We start from the raw sequence: 25,698 nt of genomic DNA, 5'->3' as shown, positions 1-25,698 counted from the left end.
AAGGAATGGAAATTGAAAAATGGAAACTTATTCTTTCCCAAAGCGAAAGCATACTTTTATTCTCCTGCTTTCATTGACACGTGGCTATTTCCAGGGAAGAGGCTTACTGATTATTACAGCAGTGTACTTATTGTACCATCTCTTTTTCAGAAGTATGTGACGCCACCTCACTTCAAGTACTGTGATAACATAACTTTCTTACTTTTCCAACCAAAGACACACAAATCCCAGTTCTCCTTTTCCTCTAATACAGGCTATAATGATTTGATCATCATTGCCACTGCCAAAAGTAATTTAATAAACCCCCAATTTTGGATGCTGTGATAGTTACCCTAAAAAGGACAACCACCAATGAGGCTTGTGGCACATATCACTACCAGCGCCTAATATATATTTATCTATGCTGTATGATCTCCCAGGTGTTTCTGAACTCTAAATTTACGGGAGCGTATTCTGAGAACCTTCAACTAAATCTCGAGACGTAAAAAACGATGTCTGATATGCAGAGCATCAAAATTATTTAGTTCTGCAGAATTCCACAAAAACAAACTTGTAAATATTTAAAGTCTGTAGCCTACTTCATTTTCAAGCAAAATAGAAAAATTAGCTCCCGCCTGAAAGTTAATGAATCGCTGGTCAGTGAAACCAGGTGTGGTTCTGGAAAGAAGCCAGGTTCCTATGGTAACTTCGGATCGCCCTTTAAGTTGTCTCTCGGCCCCCTGCCCTGACGTCACTTCCGGCGTTACCTGTGTCGTTACTGGGAGCTGTAAACAAGGTGTGCAAGCATCTGGAGAGCTGCCGGGATGCAGCAGAGCGGAGCAGCTGGAGGCCGTGGCTGCGCTCTCTTCCCTCTGCTCGGCGTCCTGTTCTTCCAGGGTGAGTGCTCCGGCTGGCTACGCTCCACTTCCGGCTTGGGGGGGTTAGGGAAGATGGTCGCCTTTCCGGTTCCGGGTGGAGAGGGTCTCCGAAAAGCCCCCGCTTAATTCTGGGAGGGAAGGAGGGAGCGGGACGTTGGGACGATGTCATCACCACATCGTTGCGGGTAGTTGGTATTTTGTCAGTCCTTTTCTGAGCCTTGGGAGCTTTCCACCTTGCGTGACCTGTCATTGTAGTTTGGTGATGGCATACTTGATGGAACCACAAAGCGCTCTGGCTTTGGGAGCACTGGGTGTTATTTTGTGATGAGGTTGACTGCTGTGGTTTGGGCGCTGTATACCCTGATTAGAAAAATGACAGTTCTAGCATTCAGTAGTTTGTCCCAGTAGTTTTGGGAAACAAAATCATGACAGTTGGTAATTTTATTTTTTGTAGGTGATTATTGTGGTCTGTAAAATGAAATATTTGTTAGTCACAGAAGAGATGTGATGTGATTCATTATAGAGAAGCATATTGATGAAAATCAACTACTTTAGCATTTTAATAACTTTTTTAATACAAGAAAGAGCATTTAATTCTGTTAAAATTTAATCTATTAAGTAGTATCAGAAGTAGGGTATTCACACTTGACATTCACATCTTAAAATTTAGGTGAGTTTTGCTTTCATATAATTTTCAAATTGCATAAATTTCAGTTCAACCTAATTACCTTCATTTTAATGTACTTCATTTTAATTTCCTGGATTTTATGTATGTGTGTCTTCCTGGGAAATAAAATATTAGTATATCTAGCATTAGAGTGAATTGCTAGCTTTATAAAATTTCCTTGAGGGTAATGGGGATTTCTGAAAGAGATATTTAATATTATATAAATACTTTAATGTAAAGACTTCAGGTGTCCTAAATCTTAGCAGATAAGGCTGGAAAGTTTTTATTTTAACTGGTGACTAATATTCATGTTGCCAGCACACCCCGTGATCCCTCCCAGCTGCCTGTGTCATCATAAGTCTCCAGTTTTTTAGCTAAATTACTTTGCCATATGGTATTTAGGCTGGCCTACTGTCACTCCTAATACACCCAGTCCACTCTCTCTCTCTTTCACACACACACACACGCACACACACACACACGACATACTCAAATACTGTCTTATTGAGGAAAAAAATCTGGAAATGGTGTTTTCTTAAATCTAATGTCATTTTGCTTTGAAGAGCATGTGTCAAGTCCAGCAGATCATATAATTCAATGAAACATTAAAAGTTGATTTTACGATCTCTGTGTACTTGTGGAATAGATATTTTGCCTTTTAAAAAATAACTGGTGGTAGGGTGTGTGGCTCTTGCCTGTAATCCCAGCAGTTTGGGAGACTGAGGCAGCTGGATCACCTGATGTCAGGAGTTCAAGACCAGCCTGACCAACATGGTGAAACTCCGTCTCTACTAAAAAATACAAAAAAAATTAGCTAGGCGTGGTGGCGGGCGCCTATAATCCCAGCTACTCAGGAGGCTGAGACAGGAGAATCGCTTGAACCCAGGAGGCAGAGGTTGCAGTGAGCTGAGATCTCACCATTGCACTGTAGCCTGGGCGACAAGAGTGAAACTCCGTCTCAAAAAACAAAAACAAAAAAGAAACAACTGGTTTATCATATTATTCACATGCCATACAATTTACTCCCTTAAGGGGCATAATTGAATGGTTTTTAGTATATTCACAGTTATGCAATCATTACCACGATCAATTTTAGAACATTTTCATCATCCCAAAGAGAAACCTGATACCCATTAACAATCACATCTCATTCCCCATTTCTGTTTGCCCCTGGCAACCACCAGTCTATTTTTTTGTATCTATTGATTTGCCTATTCTGGACATTTTATATAAATAGAATAATATCTGTAATCCCAGCACTTTGGGAAGGTGCGCGGATCATTTGAGGTCAGAAGTTTGAGACCAGCCTGGCCAACATAGTAAAACCCCATCTCTACCACAAAAAAAAAAAAAAAAAAAAAAAAATTAGCTGAGTGTGGTGGCATGCCCCTGTTATCCCAGATTCTTGGGAGGCTGAGGCAGAAGAATCACTTGAACCTGGGAGGCGGGAGTTGCAGTGATCTGGGATTGCACCATTGCACTCCAGCATGAGTGATGGAGTGAGACCCTGCCTTAAAAAAAATAAATAAATAAATAAACTAAATGGAATTACACAATGTGTGCTTTTGGTGACTGGCTTTTTTCACTTTGCATGTTTTCAAGGTTCATCCATTTGTTTGGTCTTTTAAATCTTATGTGGTAGAGTTTGGTTTCATGTCAGTGTTTATTTGCCTTTTGTTTTCAAAGATAAGGCCACTTAAATTATTAGATTATTTGAATTCACCTTAAGTTATAAGTCTGGTCCTGCTATATCAGTTATCTAAGTATTTACAAATGGTAGAGTAGGGGACCTAGGGTTCTTAAACTTTTCTCTTTTTTACTTAAGTGTGCAATATGAATAAAATATCAGTAGATTTATATTTTAGAAAATGGGGCATACAAGATTGGGGGCTTTATTGACACGTTTAATTCTTTCATGTGTAAAATTACTTATGTTAAAATATGATTTTCTTGTTTTTCCCCCAAACAGTTTTTGTTAATTATTTTGAATATTTCTATAGTTGGCTGTTTTTACCTGGCAGGAATGCTTTTCTGCTCAGATGAAGAGATAAGGGCATTAGGCCTGGGATGGACATTTCTGAGTGAATTAATGTGGGATTGGTATTTTTTTTTTTATGAGTGGAAGAGACAAACTATCTTGCATCCATTGGTTTTAAATCATTTTTAATTTCAGTATAATATATGTAGAGAAAAGTACACATGTCATAAGTGTATACAGCTCAATGAATTTTCAGAAACTGAACACACATGGGTAACTAGCACCCAAATCAGGATATATAGAATGTTTCTCACATTCCAAAAGCCTTCTTTTGTACTTCTTTCCCGTCATTATCCTTTCTCCCCAAAAAGGAGTCAACACCCTGATGTCTAACAGTATAGAGTAGTTTAGTTCATCCATGGATGCAGTGAGCTGAGATCACGCCACTGCACTCCAGCCTGGGTGACAGAGTGAGACTCTGTCTCAAAAAAAAAAAAAAAAAAAAAAAAAGGAAACCGTTGTTGGTTTGGTCTAGTTGAATAAATGTTACTAGACATCCACAGTACGCTAGGCTCTGTTTTGATGGGCTCAGGATCTACTGGAGAAGACATAAGTCAATAGATGATTTTGGAGTCTGATACTAAGAGATAAATGCATTAGAAACCATGAGGATGGAGAAGAGATGCTTTGATCTGGCATGAGAATAAAGGAAAGGTTTCCTGGAGGTGAAGTTAAATCTTGAAAGAGGAATAAGTTTGTTAGAGATAGGGAGTGAAGAAAATTTTAGACATAGACAGGAGCATAAACAAGGCATGGAGGACTGGGCATGGTGGCTCTTGACTATAATCTCAGCACTTTGTGAGGCCAAGATGGGAGGATCACTTGAGCCCAGGAATTCAAGATCAGCCTGGGCAACATAGCGAGACCCCATCTCAAAAAAACAAAAAATAAGGCAGGCGTGGGGTGGAGGGCATTAAATAACTTTTAAAGCAGGTTTTCTGAAACTCACTTTGATTGGATTAACTTAGATCACATATTGACCCAAAACCTATCTTTGTGATTGGGAGGATATGATTGGGGTGTATTAGGGACTTAACATGTGTAGCTTGAAATTGACCATGATAGGAGTGTTTGCACCACAGAAATTGTCCAACCCTATGTATCTGGGGCTTTTTATTTTTTGTGAAAATGTTTTGCTGTTTACCAGTACACCACTAGATGTAATGATTGGTTTAGGTAAATCCGAGTCAGCCTCAGCTGGCAGTAAAGTCAGTTGCTGTTTACTTTTAGTTTTCTCCCCTCCCACCAGACTCGTTCTCTGCTCTACTCTACTCTTTGGAAAGCTGACTGTATAAAGTACATCATTCAGGCTCTCTTCCTCCGGTTTCCAGTTAGATTTGGCCAACGGGAGGCTTTGGCAGGAGATTGGAGGGCAGGAGAGAGAAGATCAGGGTATGTATTTCCTGCTCCCTCCCTCTCTTGGTGCCATGATCCGTAGTGCCTGTATCCCTCTAACAACAGCCACTGTCAGGTAGCCCACAGCTCCCACTCTTACCAGGATCTAGTAACACCATTTCCTCCCTTTGCCCTTCAGACTTGGGGGTGGTAAAGGCTTTGTGCTGATGTCAGCTTCCTTAACCTTGGGAAAAGTCCCTTCGAAAAGTGACCTAGGCTGAGCATGGTGGCTCATGCCTGTAATCCCAACACTTTGGGAGGTTGAGGTGGGAGAATTGCCTGAGCTGAGGAGTTTGAGTCCAGCCCAGGTAACCATGGCAAAACCCTGTCTCTACCAAAAATACAAAAAATTAGCCAGGTGTGGTGGCACACACCTGTGGTCTCAGCTATTTGGGAGGCTGAGGTGGGGGATCACTTGAACCTGGGAGGCAGAGGTTGCAATGAACTGAGATCTCGCCACTGCACTGTAGCCTGGGCAATAGAGTGAGACCCTGTCTTGAAAAAAAAAAAAAAAAAAAAAAAGAAAAGAAGAAAAGTGGCCCATACACTTTTCACAATCTCAACTGATTGTGCCTTCCATTTCCTGCCTGGATCCTGACTGATAGTGTCATCTTCCTCCTAGCTCATAGGCTATGATAGGCTATGTGGGAAAAGGTAGGTATCAAAAAAAAAAAAAAAAAAAAAGGGATATTATTAGGAGATCGGGGAAATGGATGTTGAGCTGGCAACAAACAAATGTTTACTACATTCGATTTGAGGACATGTGGTGGTGATATTCAAGAGAGTATATCCGGTAACACTTGAACACTCAGAGGTAGGTCATGGCTAGTAATATAGATTGGGAAATCATTATCCTATTAGTGGTTGTTAAATCTACAAGTGAATAGGATTGTCCATGTTGAATGACTATATATTCAGGCTGGATCTCTAAGGAACACCAGTGTTTAAAGGCTGGATAAGAAAATAACAGCCTTAGATATTTGATACATACTGTCAGAGATGTGGGGAGACAGAGAGAGAGTGAGTGAGTACCTGTGTGTGTGTATGTGTAACACAATCAGTGGTGGAGTTGGTTGGAGGGAAACTAAAGAGATTCTGATTTTAAATTGTAACCCATGTCTCTTTGTTCTAAACCAAGGGTTAACAAATATTTTCTGTAAACGGCCAGAGAGTATTTTAGAGTTTGTGGGCTACATGGTCTCTGGTGGCAACTATTCAATTCTGCAAAAAATGCAGCTACAGATAAATACATCAACAAATGAACATGGCTGTGTTCTAATGAAAGTTTATTTTAAAAGACATTGCGCGGTGGCTCAAGCCTGTAATCCCAGCACTTTGGGAGGCCGAGACGGGCGGATCACGAGGTCAGGAGATCGAGATCATCCTGGCTAAAACGGTGAAACCCCGTCTCTACTAAAAAAAAAAAAATACAAAAAACTAGCTGGGCAAGGTGGCGGGTGCCTGTAGTCCCAGCTACTCGGGAGGCTGAGGCAGGAGAATGGCATAAACCCGGGAGGCGGAGCTTGCAGTGAGCTGAGATCCGGCCACTGCACTCCAGCCTAGGCGAGAGAGCGAGACTCTGTCTCAAGAAAAAAAAAAAAAAAAAAAGACATTGTAAATTTTTTTTAGCTGTTTACCAAAAGACCATTGGATGTCATAATTGATTTAGGCCAATCTGGTCACACCCAGAGCTAGCAGTCAGGTCAGTTGCTGGTTATTTTTAAGTTTGTTCCCTTTCTATTAGATCCATTTGCTTCCATTTAGCTCATGAGCCATAATTTGCTGACCTTTGCCCTAAACCAACCACTCCCTTGACATTATCCCTTGGTTATCTCAGAGGCACCTTAAATGCATCCAGAATCAAGCTCCTGTTCCCCTGCCAAGCCTAGTACTTTTCTAGTCTTCCCTTCTCAGTGAATGGCATCATGAAGTCAGAAACCTGGGAGTCATCCTTGATATCTCCCTTTCCCTAATATTCCGCAGCCATACTTAGTTCAAACTTCCCTTCTTTCTTATTTGACTACCATAGTAACCTCCTCAGTAATTTCCCCATATTCACTCATTCACAATTTTTTTTCCTTTAAGAGACGAAGTCTCGCTCTATCACCCAGGCTGGAGTGCAGTGGTGCGATCTCGGCTCACTGCAACCTCCACCTCCCACCACCACACCTGGCTAATTTTTGCATTTTTAGTAGAGACGGGGTTTCACCATGTTGGCCGGGCTGGTCTCGAACTCTTGACCTCAGGTGATCCACCCGCCTGGGCCTCCCAACATGCTGAATTTCCCCATATTCACTCTTGATTCCTTGTAAGTGTCTTCTCTAAAGTGATCTTTTAAAAATGCAAATTTCATCAGGTCTCTTCTTGTTCAGTCCCACAGTTAAGTACTTTCCATGGCTTCCTATTACTCTAAGGATAAGGACCCAAATCTCTAAGGTCCTGCCTGGTCTGGTTTTTGTTTACCTCCCAACCACATCTCATTCTATTTTCTCTCCCTTTCGTATTTTTTGTGTTGCAGTCACACTCCTTTTCAGCCCCTTGACTGACTAAGCTCCTTCCTGGTGCAGGACCTTTGCATGTGCTGTGTCCTCTGCCTGGAATGCCCTCCCTCTCCTCACCTTGTTACCTCTTCCTTCAGATCTTAGCTCAAGAGTAACTTTCAGGGAAGCTTTCATTAACCACTCTCCTCTCCCCCAACATAACAGGGGCCGTACCTGTAGCCACTTTCTTTTTCCTTCCTTTATAGTAGTTATCCGAGTTTGTAATTATGCATTTGTCTTCATGATTAGTTAATTAATATATCAAACTTCTACTGTGTTTCAAGTATACAAGGGAGTGTATTTATTTTGCTTGCATTTAATTCCAAACCCAGAGGGTGGCACAAAACAGATGCTCAATAAATGTATGTTTGAAGAATGAGTGAATGAAGGAGATAATTGTCATGCAAGCTTTGGGATAGAGAAGTTCATTAGTCACTGGTAGAGGATCCAGTAAAATAAGGATAGAAAAGTGTCTACTGAAGTTTTTATCCCTTGGATTTTACAATTTTAAGATATATGATGCCTTTTACCACAAGTGATAGTGGAGTTCAGTTGTACCGTAGGTCTATAAGTGAATGGGAAGGAGGAAATGGAGACCTCAAGTATACACCACTCTTTCACAAACTTGGCTTAGAAAGGAGAGAAAGGGCAGTAGTTGGTAACTAGAGTAATATTACAGTGTTAAGGAAAGATTTTTAAAAATTGCTATTTGTTTTTAAGGATTGGAGAAACCTGTGTATTTAGAGGCTGAAGGGGAGGGGTTGAAGGCAGTAGAAACGGTTTTTTCTTTTTTTTTTTTTTTTTTTGAGACAGAGTCTTGCTCAGTCACCCAGGCTGAAGTGCAGTGGTGTGATCTCAGCTCACTGCAATCTCTGCCTCCCAGTTTCAAGCGATTCTCCTGCCTCAGCTTCCTGAGTAGCTGGGACTACAGGCGTGTGCCACCATGCCCGGCTAATTTCTTTTGTATTTTTAGTAGAGACAGGGTTTCGCCATGTTGCCCAGGCTGCTCTTGAACTCCTGGCCTCATGTGATCCGCCTGCCTCGGCCTCCCAAAGTGCTGGGATTATAGGCGTGAACCACTATGCCCGGCCTAAAGAGGGTTTTTCTGCTAAAGCAGAGAATAGAGGGGATGAATCCAGGCAGAGCAGAGGACCTGGCCTTGCATAGGAAAAGGGACACCACATCCTTTCAGTTGGAAGTAAGGATGGGAGCAGACGCAGGAATGTGTGTGCCTGGGCCGTTTATATGGCCTCAAGTTTCATGACGACGTAAGAGGTAACATTTTCTTCTGAGAATGAGGGGTTTGGAGGTTGCATGGAGGACTGAGGAAGAATGACAAGGGCTTGAGGAATTATGGAATGGGAAGCTAACCAAGGTCAGTTAAAGGTTTGCCAGGCCTCGTCGAGGACTCAGCTGTGGGTGATATTAACACATTTCTTTTTTTTTTTTTTTTTTTTTGAGATGGAGTCTTGCTCTTGTCCCCCAGACTGGAGTGCAATGGTGTGATCTTGGCTCACTGCAACCTCCAGCTCCTGGGTTCAAGTGATTCTCCTGCCTCAGCCTCCCGAGTAGCTGGGATTACAGGCGCTTACCACCACGCCTGGCTAATTTTTCTATTTTTAGTAGAGATGGGGTTTCACCATGTTGGCCAGGCTGGTCTCAAACTCCTGACCTCAGGTGTTCCGCCTACCTTGGCCTCCCAACGTGCTGGGATTACAGGCGTGAGCCACCGCACCTGGCCGATATTAACACATTTCTTATGGTAATTGTCCAGTTGTGTGATTTTTCTTGTTCAAGGTATACTAGCCCAGTCTAGTTGTGGTCATCTAGAGCTGAGCTTTTCCTGAAAGGGTGAAATGGAAAGATAGGAGTGTAGGGGAGTTAAGAGTATTGAATGTACTATAAAAAAGGTGATAGGAATAAAGTGGGTGATTTACAAGCATGCTTTGTTCCTATACTAGAATTTCTGGTGACCTGTCCACCTGTTTCCCTCAGTGTCTCTCTGCCTGCTCCCCTCCCTCTGAATTTTTGCCCTGAAGGTGCTAACATTTAATAGAGGAATAGCCTTTGTAACTAGGTGCAATCGATGGCATCTGTGTCTGTGCGGGATTATGTACCTAGTGCTGGGAGGAGAAAGGGCGATGAACCGCATGAGGGAATTTGGGAAGGCACCGCAAAGGGCGCCGATATTTGACCTGGAATTTGAAGGTGTGTGAATGTTGGGGATGTGGTGTGTTGGGGAACAACCCAGGCAGGATTGTTAGAGGTGGGGAGAGCCTTTCAGACAGAGAGCTGTTCAAAGAGAGGCTCAGTGGCATGAAAGGACACAGTACATGTGGGAAATGGCAGGACATTCAAGTAATGATGAAGAGATTGGGAAAGTAGATGGGATGCAGTGAAGAAGTGTGGGGCTAGATTGCCACTCTTTGAATTTTATTTTGTAGCCCAATAGGAAATTATTGAAAGTTTTTGAATATGTGTGGTGTTCATTTTAATAAAAATAGCTAACATTTATAAAAGTTTATATTACAGATGATGTGCCAAGCATTTCATGTTGTGAAATGAACAACATGATCATAATAAAAAGTTACCTTTTTTGATTGTAGTCACTCTTCAGAGTGATCCAGTGAAGTAGATCTTGTTATTATTCCCATTTACCAAGTGAAGACATTGAAGCTTGAACTGGTTAGGTGACCGAGATCAAGGTCTCACAACCAGAAAGTAGCTGAGCTAGAACTCAAGTACAGGTCTGGCTAATTCTAAATCTGTATTTTAAATCTCTATACTATACTTATGTTTTAGGATAAAGGAATAGACATGGGGAGAGTGTAGATTGTCCATTCATTTCCACCTCCCAGTTTTTAGAGTTAGATCTTGAGTGATGAATAAGGATTTTCTTACAGTGATGAGTCAGGATTGCAGGCCTAAGAGAGTGGGGACTGAGGGATAAAAGCTTTCCAGCAGAGGGACAGCGTTTGCAAAGGCACAGAAGGCAGGAAAGGTTTAGCGTGGCAAAGTCAGAAAGGGTGCCATAGGCAGACCAGGAGTAATCTTCGTCTTTGGGATGGGTCCTATTCTTACGAGTTCTTATTAGTGGGTTCAGTTTTGGTCTCCTCCTTTCAAAAGGAATGTCAACAGACTGGATTGTCTAGAGAGGAGCAAGAAAAATGACTCAAAGCTGGCAGAGGTAAAGGCAGTGGAACTGATGACTCATAACTGTGACAGGAAAGGTTGAGAGTGTGTGGGCAGGACTGAAGAGGTGGCAATAATGACAGTGACACTGTCTAACACGCACTGAGCACTTACTCTGGTTTGAGTAGGCTTCTTAGTGTGGTATGTGTTTTAACTCTTTTAATCCTCCCAGTGGCCTTCTGAGGTAAGTACTATTATCACCATTCCCATGAGGGTGAGGAGACTGAAGCAGTACGGTAACTTGCTAAGGCTGCAGGCCCAGCAGGTAACAGGGCCGGGATTTGAACCCAGACCCTCTGGCATAGGAGCTGTGACCTGTGTGCTCAATCACTACACCATTCTGTCTGTACTGGGAAGCACTGCTGATTTTCAGGACAGCGTGTGGGTTTGCACTTTTCTGAAATCTTGCTGCTCTGTTTGTCTTGGCCACCAGAAGATTCATGGCTTCTTGAGGTAGATAAGGAAGCAGGAAGAACAAAGTACTGGCAATGTAATTTCCTAAAATATGGCTCTGTAGGGAAAGATAAGTTTTTGTTCTCTGAAAGCAGAAGGAACTGGTTAGAATAAAGTGCCAGCCCTTTTCAGGGAGATAAAGTGTCAGATTTGGGTACATGAGTGGTTTTGGAAAAAATAAGTCTCTAGTGGGTTTCAAAATGATACCTTATTTCTACTTGCTAGAATGCATTCACCTATTCTGTTTTCTTCCCCATGATTTACTTTTAATAGATGTGTGATTCCTCAGCCAGCTTTAAGAAAAAGGGAAAAACTAGATAGTACCTTGGGAGCAGTTTCAGAAAATTATTCGAAATAAATCTTCCCATTCTTACTTCCTATTCTCATTTTGCTGTTGATGAGGCAATGGTAGCTTCATGATGCAACCATGCTATACTTGGAGTAAGTCCCTTAGACCATAAAAACTGCCATATTCCCAGAGTGTGTGTGTGTGTGTGAGTGTGTGTGTGAGTGTGTGTGAGTGTGTGTGTGTCTGCGGGGGATGGAAGGGGATGGGCGATGTTGCCTGTTAGCCAGCCATGGGCAGACCCATTGTTTGTAGTTAATTGAACCACAAGCCTGTATCTGGGAAAATGCTGGTGTGACCAGATTTTAAATTTTTACACAAGCCTTCAGTTATGATTTAAGATTAGAAAATGATTGAAAAATACCATCTTTGATTAATGCAGCTATCAACTCCTTGTCCCTTGTAGGCTTGCCTGAGAAGATATTTATTCATATTTATTGCCCTGGCTTTTTGATGAGGGCTCTAAAAATAATTGTTCACTCACATCCGTATATTCCACCCACATGAATGCATTTTAAGTGTTTGGGTTTGCTTTGATTAGGTGTTTATATCGTCCTTTCCTTGGAGATTCACGCAGATGCCCATGTCCGAGGTTATGTTGGAGAAAAGATCAAGTTGAAATGCACTTTCAAGTCAACTTCAGATGTCACTGACAAGCTTACCATAGACTGGACATATCGCCCTCCCAGCAGCAGCCGCACAGTGTCAGTAAGTGTGTACTTTTTTGGAAAGTTCCTTTGGTCAACGGTTTTGGAATTGTTTTACTGCAAATCACAGGCATGCCTGAGGCCATCTCATCTCAGAGTAGAAGATGGGCTTCTACTTTAATAGAGATAGATGAACTTTTATCCTATATGACATTCATTTGGTCACATAGGGCGCCGTGTAAGAATTCTGTCAATAAGCTGCAGGAAAAAAACTGTCAGAAACTCAGAGGAAATGTGGTTTAATTTTTTTTCCTCTTTGTTGTTTCTTTTTGCATTATTTCATAGCTTCATTTTCAGATTTAATGTACTAAGAAGGGTACCTTCAGGACAATTGAATAGAAAAATTCTATAGGTCCAGTCACAGACATCCTTTCTCCTAAGGCTGCTCATTTTCTGTCGTATTAAGTTGTCTCAGTGGGCGTATCTCTTTGCATATTTGTGCTTTGTGGATTTATCTTGACACTTTTTTTCCAGTGTATAAACATCTGCATTGATTTATATGGCTGCCTTTGAAGGAAATGGTGGCACCTCGTGTTGGTGACAGATGTTGGTGACAGATGGTCTTGCAATATTGGAAGCAATAAACCTTCATCACACATATAAAACACATTTATGGTCCAACTTGCATTGTAGGTGTCTAATTGAAGATTAAAATGCTATAAAATTTTTTTCTCTTTAAGCTTCCAGCAGCATCCTTAGCTCAGGATAGATGTTATTCAAGAATGTGAATGTCATAGCTGTATGGAAGATTGTATTTTTTTAAGTATTGTTAATTTATTTATCCTATTTCCTTCACTGGAAAAATGTCCTCTTTGACTTTGTGTAAATAAGCTTTGCATTCTGTGTTAGGAGCCATTGTAGAATGCCACATAGCTTGAGGCTAGGTAGGTGACTCCAGTGAAAGAAGCTAGGCTGTATTCATGCTCCCCTCCCACTTTTTTTTCAGACTTGAAATAGTTCACTTGATTTGAGTGATCAGGAAACTGTGGCTGGCCTTATTTGGCTCTGCCTCCTTGGTCAAAAGTAGGACAGAGCAAGCAATGAGGAGCTTCCTGGGTGAGAAACAGCAGCTCTCTTCTAGTGCTGCCCTCTGCGAGACTGGTCAGAAAATCAGCAAACTCATACAAGTTGGAATTAAAGTTACATAACATGATGTTGCAGTCATGGAATTAGTCAGTCAAGATTGTGTCAGATTAATCAATAAGCAAGAATATGAGTTTCATGAACTTAACATTGAATTTACGAGCTAGACTAATCTCGAGGATATACAGTGGGCCGTGTTTTGTCAATAAGGAGTTCCAAACTCTTTTACACTGATGCTGATAATTAGTGGTAGGGATTCTTTACCTCCCCCTTTGAAATGTTCAATACACTTATTATTTCTCATTATCTGTCTTTATCACTAAATGTAAGTTCCGTGAGAGTAGGAACTATGCCTGTGTGGCTCCCACCGTATCCTTTTGCTTAACAATGCCTAGCACATTAGAAATCTGCACCAAATATTTGTTGAATAAATGCATGAACAAATGAACAAATAAGTGAGTCAGCATCTTTTCTGGGAGGTTGCTTTTCAAAATTGGGCAATTCAGTGGTTGTAAACACCCAGGTTCCTAAATGGGAAGGTACCAAGTAACAAAGAAAGAGGAAAGCCTGTATTTTGCATAAGCCATATTGCATAAGTCATATTGTATTGTAATACCTGCCTGGCCTGCCCCAGGTATAATTAGGCTTTTGGTGATGAAGTGTCTAATCAAGGCTTTTGATAAGTGTCTGATAATTAGACTTTTGGTGATGAAATGTCTGATCAAGTCCTAGGCAGCATTGTTTTAATTCAATATATATTCATTGAGTACTTATCATGTATTAGACTTAGGGAATATATTAATTGTCAAGGTAGATAACTTGAGAGAGGCGAATTATATTACACTCTCCTCCTTTGAGAACAAGCAAAAATCTCCCTTTTGTCACTTACTAGTTGTATACCTTAGAGCAACTCACTTAGTCTTTTGTTTGGCTTTGTTTTCTTTCTTTCTTCCCTTTTTTTTTTTTTTTTTTTTGAGGCGGAGTCTAGCTCCATTGCCCAGGCTGGAGTGCAGTGGCACAATCTTGGCTCACTGCAATCTCTGCCTCCTGGGTTCAAGCAGTTTTCGTGTCTCAGCCTCCCAAGCAGCTGGGATTACAGGTGTATGCCACCACACTCAGCTAATTTTTGTATTTTTAGTAGAGATGGGGTTTCACCATGTTGGCCAGGCTGGTCCTGAACTCCTGAGCTCAAGTGATGCGCTCACCTCGGCCTCCCAAAGTGCTGGAATTACAGGCGTGAGCCACCATGCCCAGCCTGTTTCCCTTTTTATACGTTTGGGATAATTATACCTGCCTCATGTAGTTCAGTGTAGTTGTGAGGCTCAAGTGAGTAAATGTGTGGAAATTATTGGCAAACTGTAGAGAGCTATTCAAACATGAGATGCTACTTTAGAACAAAGTTTCCCAACTTTGGCACTGTTGACATTTTGAGCCAGATAATTCTTTATTGTGGGTGCTGTCCTGTGCATTGTAGGATGTTTACTAGCATCCCTGGCTTCTACTCACTAGATGCCAGTAGCATCTCCCCAGTTGTGACAATTGAAAATGTCTTCAGATATTGCCAATATCTCTTGGAGGGTGAAATTGCCTCTGGTTGAGAACTATTACTTTAGGGTTCCAGGGAAAATTTAGAAGCGATTCAAGGATTAGGATCCCAGAAGTGTCTCATCGGGCCTTTTTCTGATCAGTTTTATTAACCTATAGGATGGAGGTTAAAAAAGCATAAAAAGTTGCCCAACCGAAAAAAAAAAACACACCATTATACAGTTGTATTTTATTTTGGACCTACTGAGGTTTATATTTTCATTGCATTTTCCAAGTTAACTTTTTCTCTCATGGTGTTGCTTTCTTAGATATTTCATTATCAGTCTTTCCAGTACCCAACCACAGCAGGCACATTTCGGGATCGGATTTCCTGGGTTGGAAATGTATACAAAGGGGATGCATCTATAAGTATAAGCAACCCTACCATAAAGGACAATGGGACATTCAGCTGTGCTGTGAAGAATCCCCCAGATGTGCACCATAATATTCCCTTGACAGAGCTAACAGTCACAGAAAGGGGTAAGCTCATTGCCACCAACCTTCTTCTGCAGTGCTCTGTGACTGCGGTGGTGCTTTCTGGAGAGCTCGATGATAAACAAAGCTGTCTATCTTTGTAAGCCAGTTGGGTCATTAAATCATTGAGTCAAAGTAATTTTTCTGCCATCCCAATATGTATGTTGGGGTGAATTTTTAATCTTTATTTTGAAAACTGAATTTCCTCTTCAGATGTTGTCATAGTTTCTCCATTATCATTTTTTAAAATTTTAAAACCAAAGTTCTTGTGGAATGCATAGAAAACCCCTGAGTAAATACAGGGTTGTTATCTCTGTGAAATGGAAGTATTCCAGTTTTCCTAGCATGTTCATACTCCCAGGTATGAGATAATGTTCTTGCCTGTGTTTTGAAAGGGTACCCCCTCTAACCATGAGAGGTAGTGCTTTTCTTTTACGTTGCAAAGAACAGTAGTTTCCCTTTGCTGTGAAACAGGAGGAGAGTAGATTAAGTACTGATTTTTTTTTCTACGTTATTCCCTGATGACGATTAAGTGGTCATTCTAGTCCTTAACTGGATTTGAGCCAAAGATTTAGAGGCACATTATGGGTCATTATAGATTTGTCATCATTTCTCAAGTCTTTTTCAAGTTTCTCTCCCTCCCTTTATCCCTCCTTCTCTCCCTCCCTTCCTTCCTTCTTCCTTCCCAACTTCCCTTTTCTCCTTCCCTTCCTCTCTCCCTCTCTCATTTCTTCCTTCTCTTTCCCTTTCTTGCTTTCTCTCTCTCGCTCTTTCTTCTTTTCTTTTAAAGGTAATAACTTGTAGGTTTCAAAGATGAGCACATTCATACTCCTGGCAGAAGAAGAAAATGATACAGTTTTGCTGGAAGGCAGTTTGGTAGTATGAATCAGATGCCTTAAAAGTTTAGGCCCTTTGATCTAGTAATTCCATTGTAAATTTCGTCTTAAGGAATTAGAGCTAAAGATGAAGATTTATGTACAAGTCTGGCCATCCGAATGTGACTTATAGATTCTAAGATTTTGAAACAACTTGAATGTCCAGCATCAGAGGATTAGTTCTATAAATTATTCAATATGATAGAATGCCATGCAGCCGTTACACATCACATCTGGAAGGAATTGTTAATTATTTATCATATAATAAGTTAAAAAGGAGGTTAAAAATAATACATAATATATGATCCATACTTAAAAATATATATGCCCCCCATGCACCCATACCCAGTACCCCAGAAGAAGATTAAATGGGTAGATACCAAAGTCTTCTTCCTAGGAGTGGGATCGTGGGTACATTTTTATTCTTCATTGTACTTTTGTGTATTTTCTATCTTTTACACAATGATTTATTACTTTTGTAATCAGAACAAATATAAGAGCAAAAGTAGAACCTAGTTTCTCATGTCACAGGAGGCATATTTGCACGTCCCTGTCTTTTACCTTCTCTTTCTCCACCTCTAGGTTTTGGCACCATGCTTTCCTCTGTGGCCCTTCTTTCCATCCTTGTCTTTGTGCCCTCAGCCGTGGTGGTTGCTCTGCTGCTGGTGAGAATGGGGAGGAAGGCTGCTGGGCTGAAGAAGAGGAGCAGGTCTGGCTATAAGAAGTCGTCTATTGAGGTTTCAGATGAGTAAGTCCAGCAGGAGCCCTGGGCAGCAAGCCTGTTTCCTCCTTAGCGCCCTACCCAGACCCCTACATCCACACCTTCCTTTCTTCTGGACCGAGTTTAGTTCTGCTGGTGAACTTTCTTTTCAAAGAGAATAGTTCTGCTAAGGGCTGCCAAAAGGAAGGTTGAAAGTGAAGTGTGTGAATATTAATTTGGAGAGAGATGGGGGAGTTGATATATGGTCCTAGTCTTCTGCTTTGGAAATCAGATTGTACAGTGCCATGGTCTGAATAAATTCTGAAGTTGATGTTTCATTCTTTCAATTCCAGGTCAATTATTTTTCCTTCTCCTTGTATTTGGCACTGAGCTGATGATGTCTCCTGATAGAAAATGCAATGAGAGAGGCTTTAAGAATAGCTGTGGAGGACAAAAGCAATTTCAATAAGCAAGATCTATTCTTGGTCAGCATATGTTCTGAAGTGAGGGGCTACATGGATTGTGGTTATCAAAAAGATTTATTAAACATTATTCTGCCAGTGAGCAGGCATGATCTAGTATATTCCCTAAAAATAAATATAGTAAAAGGAAATCAAAACAAAAATCTACATAAAACTCCTGTTCTCCATTATCTATGTCGGGGAGGGGAGTCTTACATTGAGAAGGTCCAGAATTCTCTCTCTCTCTCTCTCTCTCTGTGTGTGTGTGTGTGTGTGTGTGTGTGTGCATTAATTCAATAATAAGAGAGCATCCTGTGCCCTTTCCAAGGAATCTGTGGCTCTAAAACGGCAAAGAACTCTTGGTAAAAATGCTAATGTCTATTTCTAAGAGTGGTATCCAAAACCCCTTATGATTTTACTCTAAGTCACATTGTTTCCTGACATCTCCCCACGTCCCAGCTGCCATGAACTTATTTATTTGCCCTAACATACTATACTTAGGTCAAATATTTTTCCTAACTCTTTCTCATCCTCTAAGACCCCGCCTTTTGTCTTGCTGGTAATGCCCTCCTTCCTTCTCTTGTTTGCCTGGAAACTTTCTTATCCTCCAAGACCCAGCTGAAATAGCCCCTTCTCTTGAGTTTCCCTGAGTCCTCAGGGAACAGTTAGTCACTCCTCGCTCTTTGCTGCTGCAGCAGTTTGACCTTAACTCTATTAAAACCCTATCACACTGCATTATAACATGTTTGTTAAGTTGTAACGGGTCTTTCACCCCCATCATGAGCTCTTTACAGCCCCAAGTTTTATTTATCTTTTTACCTCTAGGCTAGCACAATGTTGAGACTTTGTCAGTGCTTGCTACACTTCTGAATGAGTGGTTATTTATTGAGCAGTTATTATGTGCCAGGCACTATGGTATGTGTTTCACATGTATTTATTTTTTTATTTACTCCTAACAACTATGCTTTAAGGGTGGGTGGTGACATGTGCATTTTTTTGTTTGTTTGTTTTTTGAGATGGGAGTGTCACTCACTCTATCACCCAGGCTAGAGTACAGTGGTGTAATCTCGGCTCACTGCAACCTCCGCCTTCTGGGTTCAAGTGATTCCCCACCTTAGCCTCCTGAGTAAGTGGAATTACAGGTGTGTGCCACAATGCCCAGCTAATTTTTGTATTTTTAGTAGAGATGGGGTTTCGTCATGTGGGCCAGGCTGGTCTCGAGCTCCTGACTTCAGGTGATCCACCCACCTCATTCTCCCAAAGTGCTGGGATTACAGGCATGAACCACTGCGCCTGGCCAATATGTGCATTTTATAGATGAGGAAACAGGCTTCTGGGGCTTAAATAATTTGCCCAGTCACCCAGCTAGTGAGTGGAAGAGCTGGAATCTAAAACCAGACCTGTCTCACTTCAACACCTGTACTTTTAACTGCTCTACTCTATTGAGGATAGTGGTGATTCAGATGTGGTTTGTCCTCTTTTTACAGCACTGATCAGGAGGAGGAAGATGCATGCATGGCGAGGCTCTGTATCCCTTGCGCTGAGTGCCTGGTAAGTGCATGCCATTCCTTCTGCTTACTGCTGATGTCCCACTTTCCTGCTTACCTAACAGGATCCATCCTATGCCCTCAGACACAGCAGAGGATATGCAGTTAGGTCCACGCAAGATATAAGCCAGCATCTTCCCCCAAAGCATTTTGGACTCAGGGGACCCCTACCAATTCTAACCATGATTTGTTTCTTGTCTCATGGGCAGAAGGTGGTGGTCTTAGGTTAGGGAAGGGGGCCACGTAGAGTAGTTTCTACTGACTGACAGAAAATCCCAAAACAGGAGTGTCCTGTGCCACTGAATTCATACTAGGAGACTTCGACTGGCTGGACCCAACCCTGAATTTAACTTTTCCACCGAGCCGTAGTATTTTTCAGGGAGTTAGGGAGATATAACCTTTTAGGTAACTTGATGTCTTTTATCAATAAGAAATACCACCCCGGAAGGCCCAAGTTTTGATTTAAATGTCAAAAGGCTGTCATCCCTCCTGCTTTGAGTACGCGCTGTGACTAATGACAGAATCAGAGGGTCCAGTTAGGAGGCGGGGGTGGGTGTGCTAGGATCCTAGCAGAAGGGAAGACTCTGATGTGGTGCAGTTGAAAACAGGTCATAAAGAACTTCTGATCCCATATGATACATACCTGTCATTGCCTCCTGTTTACTTTTTGCCAAGCTCACACTTGGCTTGATGACTAATTGCAGTGTTTTTTGTTTCTGTTTGTCTCATGCACTTAAGTATCAAAGGGACGATGAGAGAAAGGTTGGTATTGCCAGTGCAGAGGACCTAATACCAACCTTTGGAGGCTCGGATGTTTTTGAGAACACAAAATAAGTTAATGTTCATATGGTTATTATCCACATTTCAGATATTAATCCATTCAACAGTGATTTGTTGAGCATCTGTCACATGCCATGTGTACTGTTCTAGGTGCTTAGGAACCAGCAGTGAACAAAACTGACAAAAATTCCTACCCTCTGAGAACTGAATGTTCCTTGCCTGGAAAACTTTCTCATCCTCTAAGACTCTGTTGAATTGGGGTACAAATACTCACAAAGTTTTAAAAAATAAGTAAAATATATAGTATATGAGATAGTACTTAATGATATGGAGAAAAAAAGCAGAAAAGGGGGATGGGATGGCTGGATAAGGAGTGTGACATTAAATAGGTTAGGGACAACCTCAGTGAGAAGATATTCAAGCAAACACCTGAGAGAAGCAAGCCATCTGGCTACTGTGGAAGAGCGTTTCAGGCAGAAGAAATGACGGGTACAAAGGCTCTGAGGAGGGGCCATGACTGGCATGTTCTTGGAGTAACAAAAGGGCAGTATGGCAGGAATGAAGACAGCAAGGCAAAGAATAGTATTTGTTGACATCAGAGAAGTAACGCAGCAGCTACATCTTACAGAACCTTGTAGATGATTGTAATGACCTGGACTTCTACTCAATGAAATGGAATCCATTGGAGGGTTTGGGAAGAGAAGCACTATCAACTGATGTCTGTTTTAAAAGTATTACTCTGGCTTTTGTGTTGAGAATGGGTGGTAATGAACGATGACAGAATCAGAGAGTCCAATTAGGAGGCATTTGCATTAATCCAGGTAGCTGAAGATGCTGGTAGTTTGAACCAGGGTGGTGGTGGTGGAGGTGGTGAGGAGTGGTTGTATTCTGATTATAGTTTGAAGGTAAAGCCAGAAGGATTTACTGCTTTTGCATTTATATATGAAAAAATGAGAGGACTCAAGGATAGTTCCAAGATTCTTGACTTGAGCAACTGGTAGAATAGAGTTACCATTTGCTAATATGTGGAAGTCTGTGGGTGAATCAGATTTTAGGAGGAAGATCAGAAGTTGGGTTTGGGCATATTAAGTTTGAAATACTTACTAAACTTCCAAGTGGATATGTGGAGTGGGCAGTTGTGGGTGTGGAGTTCAGAAGAGAGGTCTAGACTGAAGATAGAGATTTAGGAGCCATTAGCAGATAGAGACTGATAGAGACATTTCCTCCAGGGAAATGAATGTAGATAGGGAAGGGGTCAGAGGAAGGAGCCTGGGCCCTCCAAGATTTCTAGTATGGGAAGATGAAGAGGACTTATTAGTAAAGAGGCTAAGAAAGAGTGACTAGTGAGGTAGGAAGAAAATCAGGAGATTTTGGTATCCTGGGAATCAAGTGAAGAAGTAGTTTAGGAAATAGTGATCTAGAGAGTGATCAACTGTATCGTTTGCTGTGGAGTCAGGTGAAGTAAAATGAGAGCTGATAATTGATTATTGGATGATTTTGGAATATGGAAGTCATTGGTGACCTTGGCAAAAGGAGCTTCAGTGGAATATTGGGAATGAAAACCTGTCTGGGGTGGGGTCAAGAAAGATTGCAGAAAGACGCATTGGGGCAGTGGCTATAAACAACTCTTTCAAGGAGTTTTGCTGTGAAGGGATGCAGAGAGACAGGCAATATGTGGAGGGCAGGGTCATTGGTGGCTTTTCCTTTTAAGATGGGAGAAATTGAGCACATTTGTATACAGATGGGAATTATGTAGTAGAGAAGGAAAAATTGATGCTGCAAGAGAGAGAGGAGAGGATTGCTGGGGTAATGTCAGGATCTAGTGCGTAAGTGGAGATGTTCACCTTACATAAAGTAAGACAGGGAGAGTGTATAAGAACAATAGGGAAGGCCAAATAGATGGGTCCAGATGTAGATGAGTGGCCACATGTGATAGAGCTTGTGGAAATTCCCTACTGATTGCTTCTCTAGTCCCAGTAATGGGAGAAAGCAAGGCTGTCAGCTGAGAATGATAGGAAGAGGAGGTGTTAGAAGTTTGGGGAAAGAGGGAAGGGTATGAAATAGTCATCAAGGAGAATGAATAGACTAGAGAAATATGGCATACCAGATAGTGCTAATGGCCCACTTGAAGTTAGAAGTAATAAATATGAGTATGAATAATAATAATGGTAACAGGAGCTAGTCTTGAATGAGTGCTTACGAAGTGCCAGGCATTGCTAAGTAATTTACATATATTGCCTCATTCAATTCTCATAACAGTTCTATGAGGTGTATTTTTATTGTCCCCATTTTACAGATGAGGAAACTGAGGCTTAGAAAAGTTAATAACTTTATCCAAGGTCACACAGCCAGCCAGCAAGAGGTGGAACTAAGTGGTAGACTGACAGCTAGTCTAAATTCCTAACCACAATTTTGCGCATTTCTGCAAGAGAGTGGGGAGAGGATCGCTGGGGTGATTCCACCAACGCTTGTTTTGCTAAGAAACGGTGCTGTAGACAGGCATCCTTTCTTGTGTGTTGAGGTTTTAAAAAATATTCAAGGGAAAGGAAACCACTAGGGCTTCAAAGCAGAAATTCGCCCAATAGACACCAATTACGTTGAGGTCCTGTGAAGCTCCACGGGGGAATTTAGGTGTATTGCATCAGTGGCATTTCACTTGTGGTCGTCTCCCCAAGCCAGGTTCCATCTGGAGTATCCTAACACGTGGTCTTTGCCTAAATTCCAACTCTGGAATTGTGTTTCACACCTACTGTTTTTCTCCCTTCAGGATTCAGACTGTGAAGAGACATATTGATGAAAGTCTGTACGACATAAGAAGAGTCACCTAATAACATGAAACATCCCATTCCACTGGCAGCTAACGCCTGTCAGAGAAGTGGAGCTGGCCTAGACCATAGTGACGGACAATCCTGGAGATCATCAGTAAAGACTTTAGGAACCACTTATTTATTGAAGAAATGTTCTTGTATTTATAAACTGTTCAGGAACTCTCATAAGAGACTCATGACTCCACTTTCAATAAATTATGCTGTAATTGAATGAAGAAATTATTTTCCTGAGCAAAAAGATACTTTTTGATTTGTCTTTGCTCTGGAATGTATTACATGTTTTCTTCCAACTGTTTGAAGGAGAATCGTGAATGTTTGCCACACTGCTGATGCCAAAATGATTTTTTAAATGAAGTGGAGCTTATGATTTCCTGACGTGTCACCAGACAAAATGTTTGCTTGGGATAGGTGTTCTTTGTTTTTTGCTCCATGTACACTTTCAGCTGTGAGTTAGTATAGGTCATATACTCATTGGTTGAATCACCTCAACCTCAGTTGTGTTTGGATAATTTAGGGTGTATAGCCTTAGTTTCCTTAGAGTTTTGGTAGGATCAAGTCATTGGTTTGCTTTGACTGGGTTTTTAAAGTATTAAATACAATGTCATCAATTTACAGTTAAGGAAAGGAATCATGAAGTAGAAAAATTATTTTATTTAGTCTTGCTGGTACAATTTGGGCTAAGGAGTCTTTGTTATTTTTTTTCTTTTTCTTTTTTTTTTTTTTTTTTTAAGGCAGAGTCTCACTCTGTCGCCAGGCTGGAGTACAGTGGTGTGATCTTGGCTCACTGCAACCTCTGCCTCCTGGGTTCAAGCGATTCTCATGCCTCAGCCTCCCGAGTAGCTGGGATTACAGGCATGCGCCACCACACCCAGCTAATTTTTGTATTTTTAGTAGAGACGGGGTTTCACTATTTTGGCCAGGATGGTGTCAATCCCCTGACCTCATGATCCGCCTGCCTCGGCCTGCCAAAGTGTTTGGATTACAGGCATGAGCCACTGTGCCTGGCCTGTTGTTTTATTTTCTTATAACTACAACTTTTCTTCTTGACTTTTCAGGTCGGAGGCAAGAAAAACTCTTTACAGGTTTTTAGTGGGGGCTTATGGAGTATTTCAGGAGTTCTTTGCAATTAAATCATCTTTTCACTTGTATTGTCTTTCAAAACTTTGTTGATTTCTAAAATGCACCAACTATGAGTAACTATGGTATTTGCAAGCGGTTTTTACAAAATATTTGAGATGAGGAAGTGAGATTGTGCATAACATACTTATCCTTTCTGTTCTCTCAGTGCCTTACAGCAGGTTACTCCATTCTGCTATGACAACTTGTTTCAAATGTTAATTTATGTAGGATTTTTTATAAGCCATTAAGGCATATGTATAGCATATCAGTAAAGATGGATAGTGCATATATAAATAGTCCTCTGTAATAGCGATTGGATTTACTTCTCAATTATGAGAGACAAAAATTATCCCCTCACCTGTCTCTATTCTTTCAATAGGTTGATCCCTTATCATGGTTTTTCATTAGTTGGTCAGGAAGTTTCCATATTACAGCACTTTAGACTGTATATGTTAGTTTAAAAATCATTTTTCTCTCTCTCTCAATTTCTTTTTTTTTTTTTTTTTGCAAAGACCTAATTTTAAAAATTTGGGTTATTAGATCTGTATCGTAGATTTGGCGTGGCCTCTTCTGTTAACCTAGTCCACAGATTAGTGAATCTGGTTAGTTGAAGGACATTGTGATTTGACTCTGGTCATGTGAGGAAGTAGAAGAGGCAAAGACAGGAACGGCAGTTTACATTTCCACTGGTTAAACCTCACGGTACTTTGGGGGGCTGCTTGTTAACTTATGTGGTTATCTGAGGCCAATCTAACGTGACCATTTCTGACACCTCAACAGAGAGAGGAAAGCAACTTGAGCAATGACAGTAAATAATTTGGGCTCTCAGAGATTTGAAGATAGAGACCTAATTGTGAGGGGGACTATTTTGTGGGTCCTCATTTCTCCGCGAAAGAGATGATGTTACAGGAACCCACTGAAAGCCACATGCCATTAAATGAGGAACCGGTTTTGGCTGGGCCTTCTTGTAATATCCTTGCAGGTGTGTTGTGAAGATTAATGCAGGGTGCTATGTTTGTAGATTGACACCTAGTCTAAACTTGAGGTAATTGGTGCTCTATGAATACTCAGTCATGTTATTTTATAGCCTTAATCATGATTTGAACTAGTCCCTTCCTTTTTAAATGACTGAATGGAGTCCTTCGTGGTAAGGGGAGTACATTGATAATTTAGTTTACTTCATGGGTTTGTGGTCACATCCCAGTCATCAGCTGCTATCATTTTCCTTCTTCATCCCTTATGTTGAGATTTGGGTTACAGCTTTTTATTCTTTGAAGGATCACGAAGTAGTGTACAGACACCTGCCTTCTTTAAGGATGAAAGGAAGATAAAGTGTTTTTTTGTTTGTTTGTTTACTTGTTTGTTTCACCTATTGTTTGAGTAACTTCTAAGGTGCTATTCTCTCTCTCTTTTTGCTACCCCATGAGCTCTTGTCACAGCCATGGAAACCAGCCTTGTTTAGAAAGGGAACTTAGTTCAGAAGGGGTTAAAAGCCTTCCAGAGTTTTTCTTTAGCTGCTGAAGTTTTTACTTGTGGTTACATGACCTTAAGTTTTATGCATTAGGCTCTTAATTCTATTACAAAATGTGAACTTACCAATTGCTTTGTGTTTTCCATGTGACCTGTTACTTCAGGCTACTTGGGGAACATCTTAGTCCTCTGTAGCTCCTGAACCCAGCACTGGTGCTTCAAGAGAGAAGGTAGCCCGTCTTTGTTCAAAACAAAACAAAACACCACTTCTGGAGGCCATATCCTGAATATGAATGTTCTACTAAGTCACTCAGTTATGGTTCTAAAGGGAAACCATAAGAAGACCCACAAGGAGTGGACCAAGACTATTATTTAATTGCACAACTTGAAACTTTGCTGCCAGAAGAGGCAGCTCCATTCCTTTGACTCCATTGTTGGGCTGTTAACTGCTGCACGTCATTGACTTTTTTGGTTTTTGTGTTTTTGTAGGAGGGTAGGCGCTGTTGGGCCATATGCACAGATATTGTAACTCTTGGTGTCTTTACTGCATCATAGTCAATAAACTTCTTTGCACCCTTTGGC

At 41.2% G+C, this 25,698-nt stretch overlaps 3 protein-coding genes across 3 annotated transcripts in view; 2 read left to right on the top strand and 1 right to left on the bottom strand.

Moving 5' to 3' along the window:
• The window catches only part of CD3E (CD3 epsilon subunit of T-cell receptor complex), a 62,373-nt gene extending 61,465 nt beyond the window's left edge, over nt 1-908 (bottom strand). Inside the window, exon 1 of the mRNA XM_015435352.3 lies at nt 747-908. The gene's annotated coding sequence lies outside the window, so the exon portion shown is untranslated. The remainder of the gene's footprint in view (nt 1-746) is intronic.
• On the top strand, nt 730-25,698 carry MPZL3 (myelin protein zero like 3). The gene is made up of 6 exons (XM_005579791.5): nt 730-876; nt 12,030-12,196; nt 15,132-15,342; nt 16,794-16,959; nt 18,860-18,923; nt 22,467-25,698. Exons 1-6 carry the CDS (start codon nt 804-806, stop codon nt 22,491-22,493), a joined length of 708 nt encoding a protein of 235 aa, XP_005579848.3. The 5' UTR covers nt 730-803; the 3' UTR covers nt 22,494-25,698.
• JAML (junction adhesion molecule like) overlaps nt 22,484-25,698 on the top strand; it is a 39,156-nt gene continuing 35,941 nt past the window's right edge. The window contains exon 1 of the mRNA XM_074015305.1: nt 22,484-22,621. The gene's annotated coding sequence lies outside the window, so the exon portion shown is untranslated. The remainder of the gene's footprint in view (nt 22,622-25,698) is intronic.

This window comes from Macaca fascicularis, chromosome 14, assembly GCF_037993035.2.
Source record: "Macaca fascicularis isolate 582-1 chromosome 14, T2T-MFA8v1.1".
Lineage (NCBI taxonomy): Eukaryota > Metazoa > Chordata > Mammalia > Primates > Cercopithecidae > Macaca > Macaca fascicularis.
The sequence above is the reverse complement of the archived record's forward strand: the minus strand, read 5'-3'. Positions and strand labels throughout refer to the sequence as shown.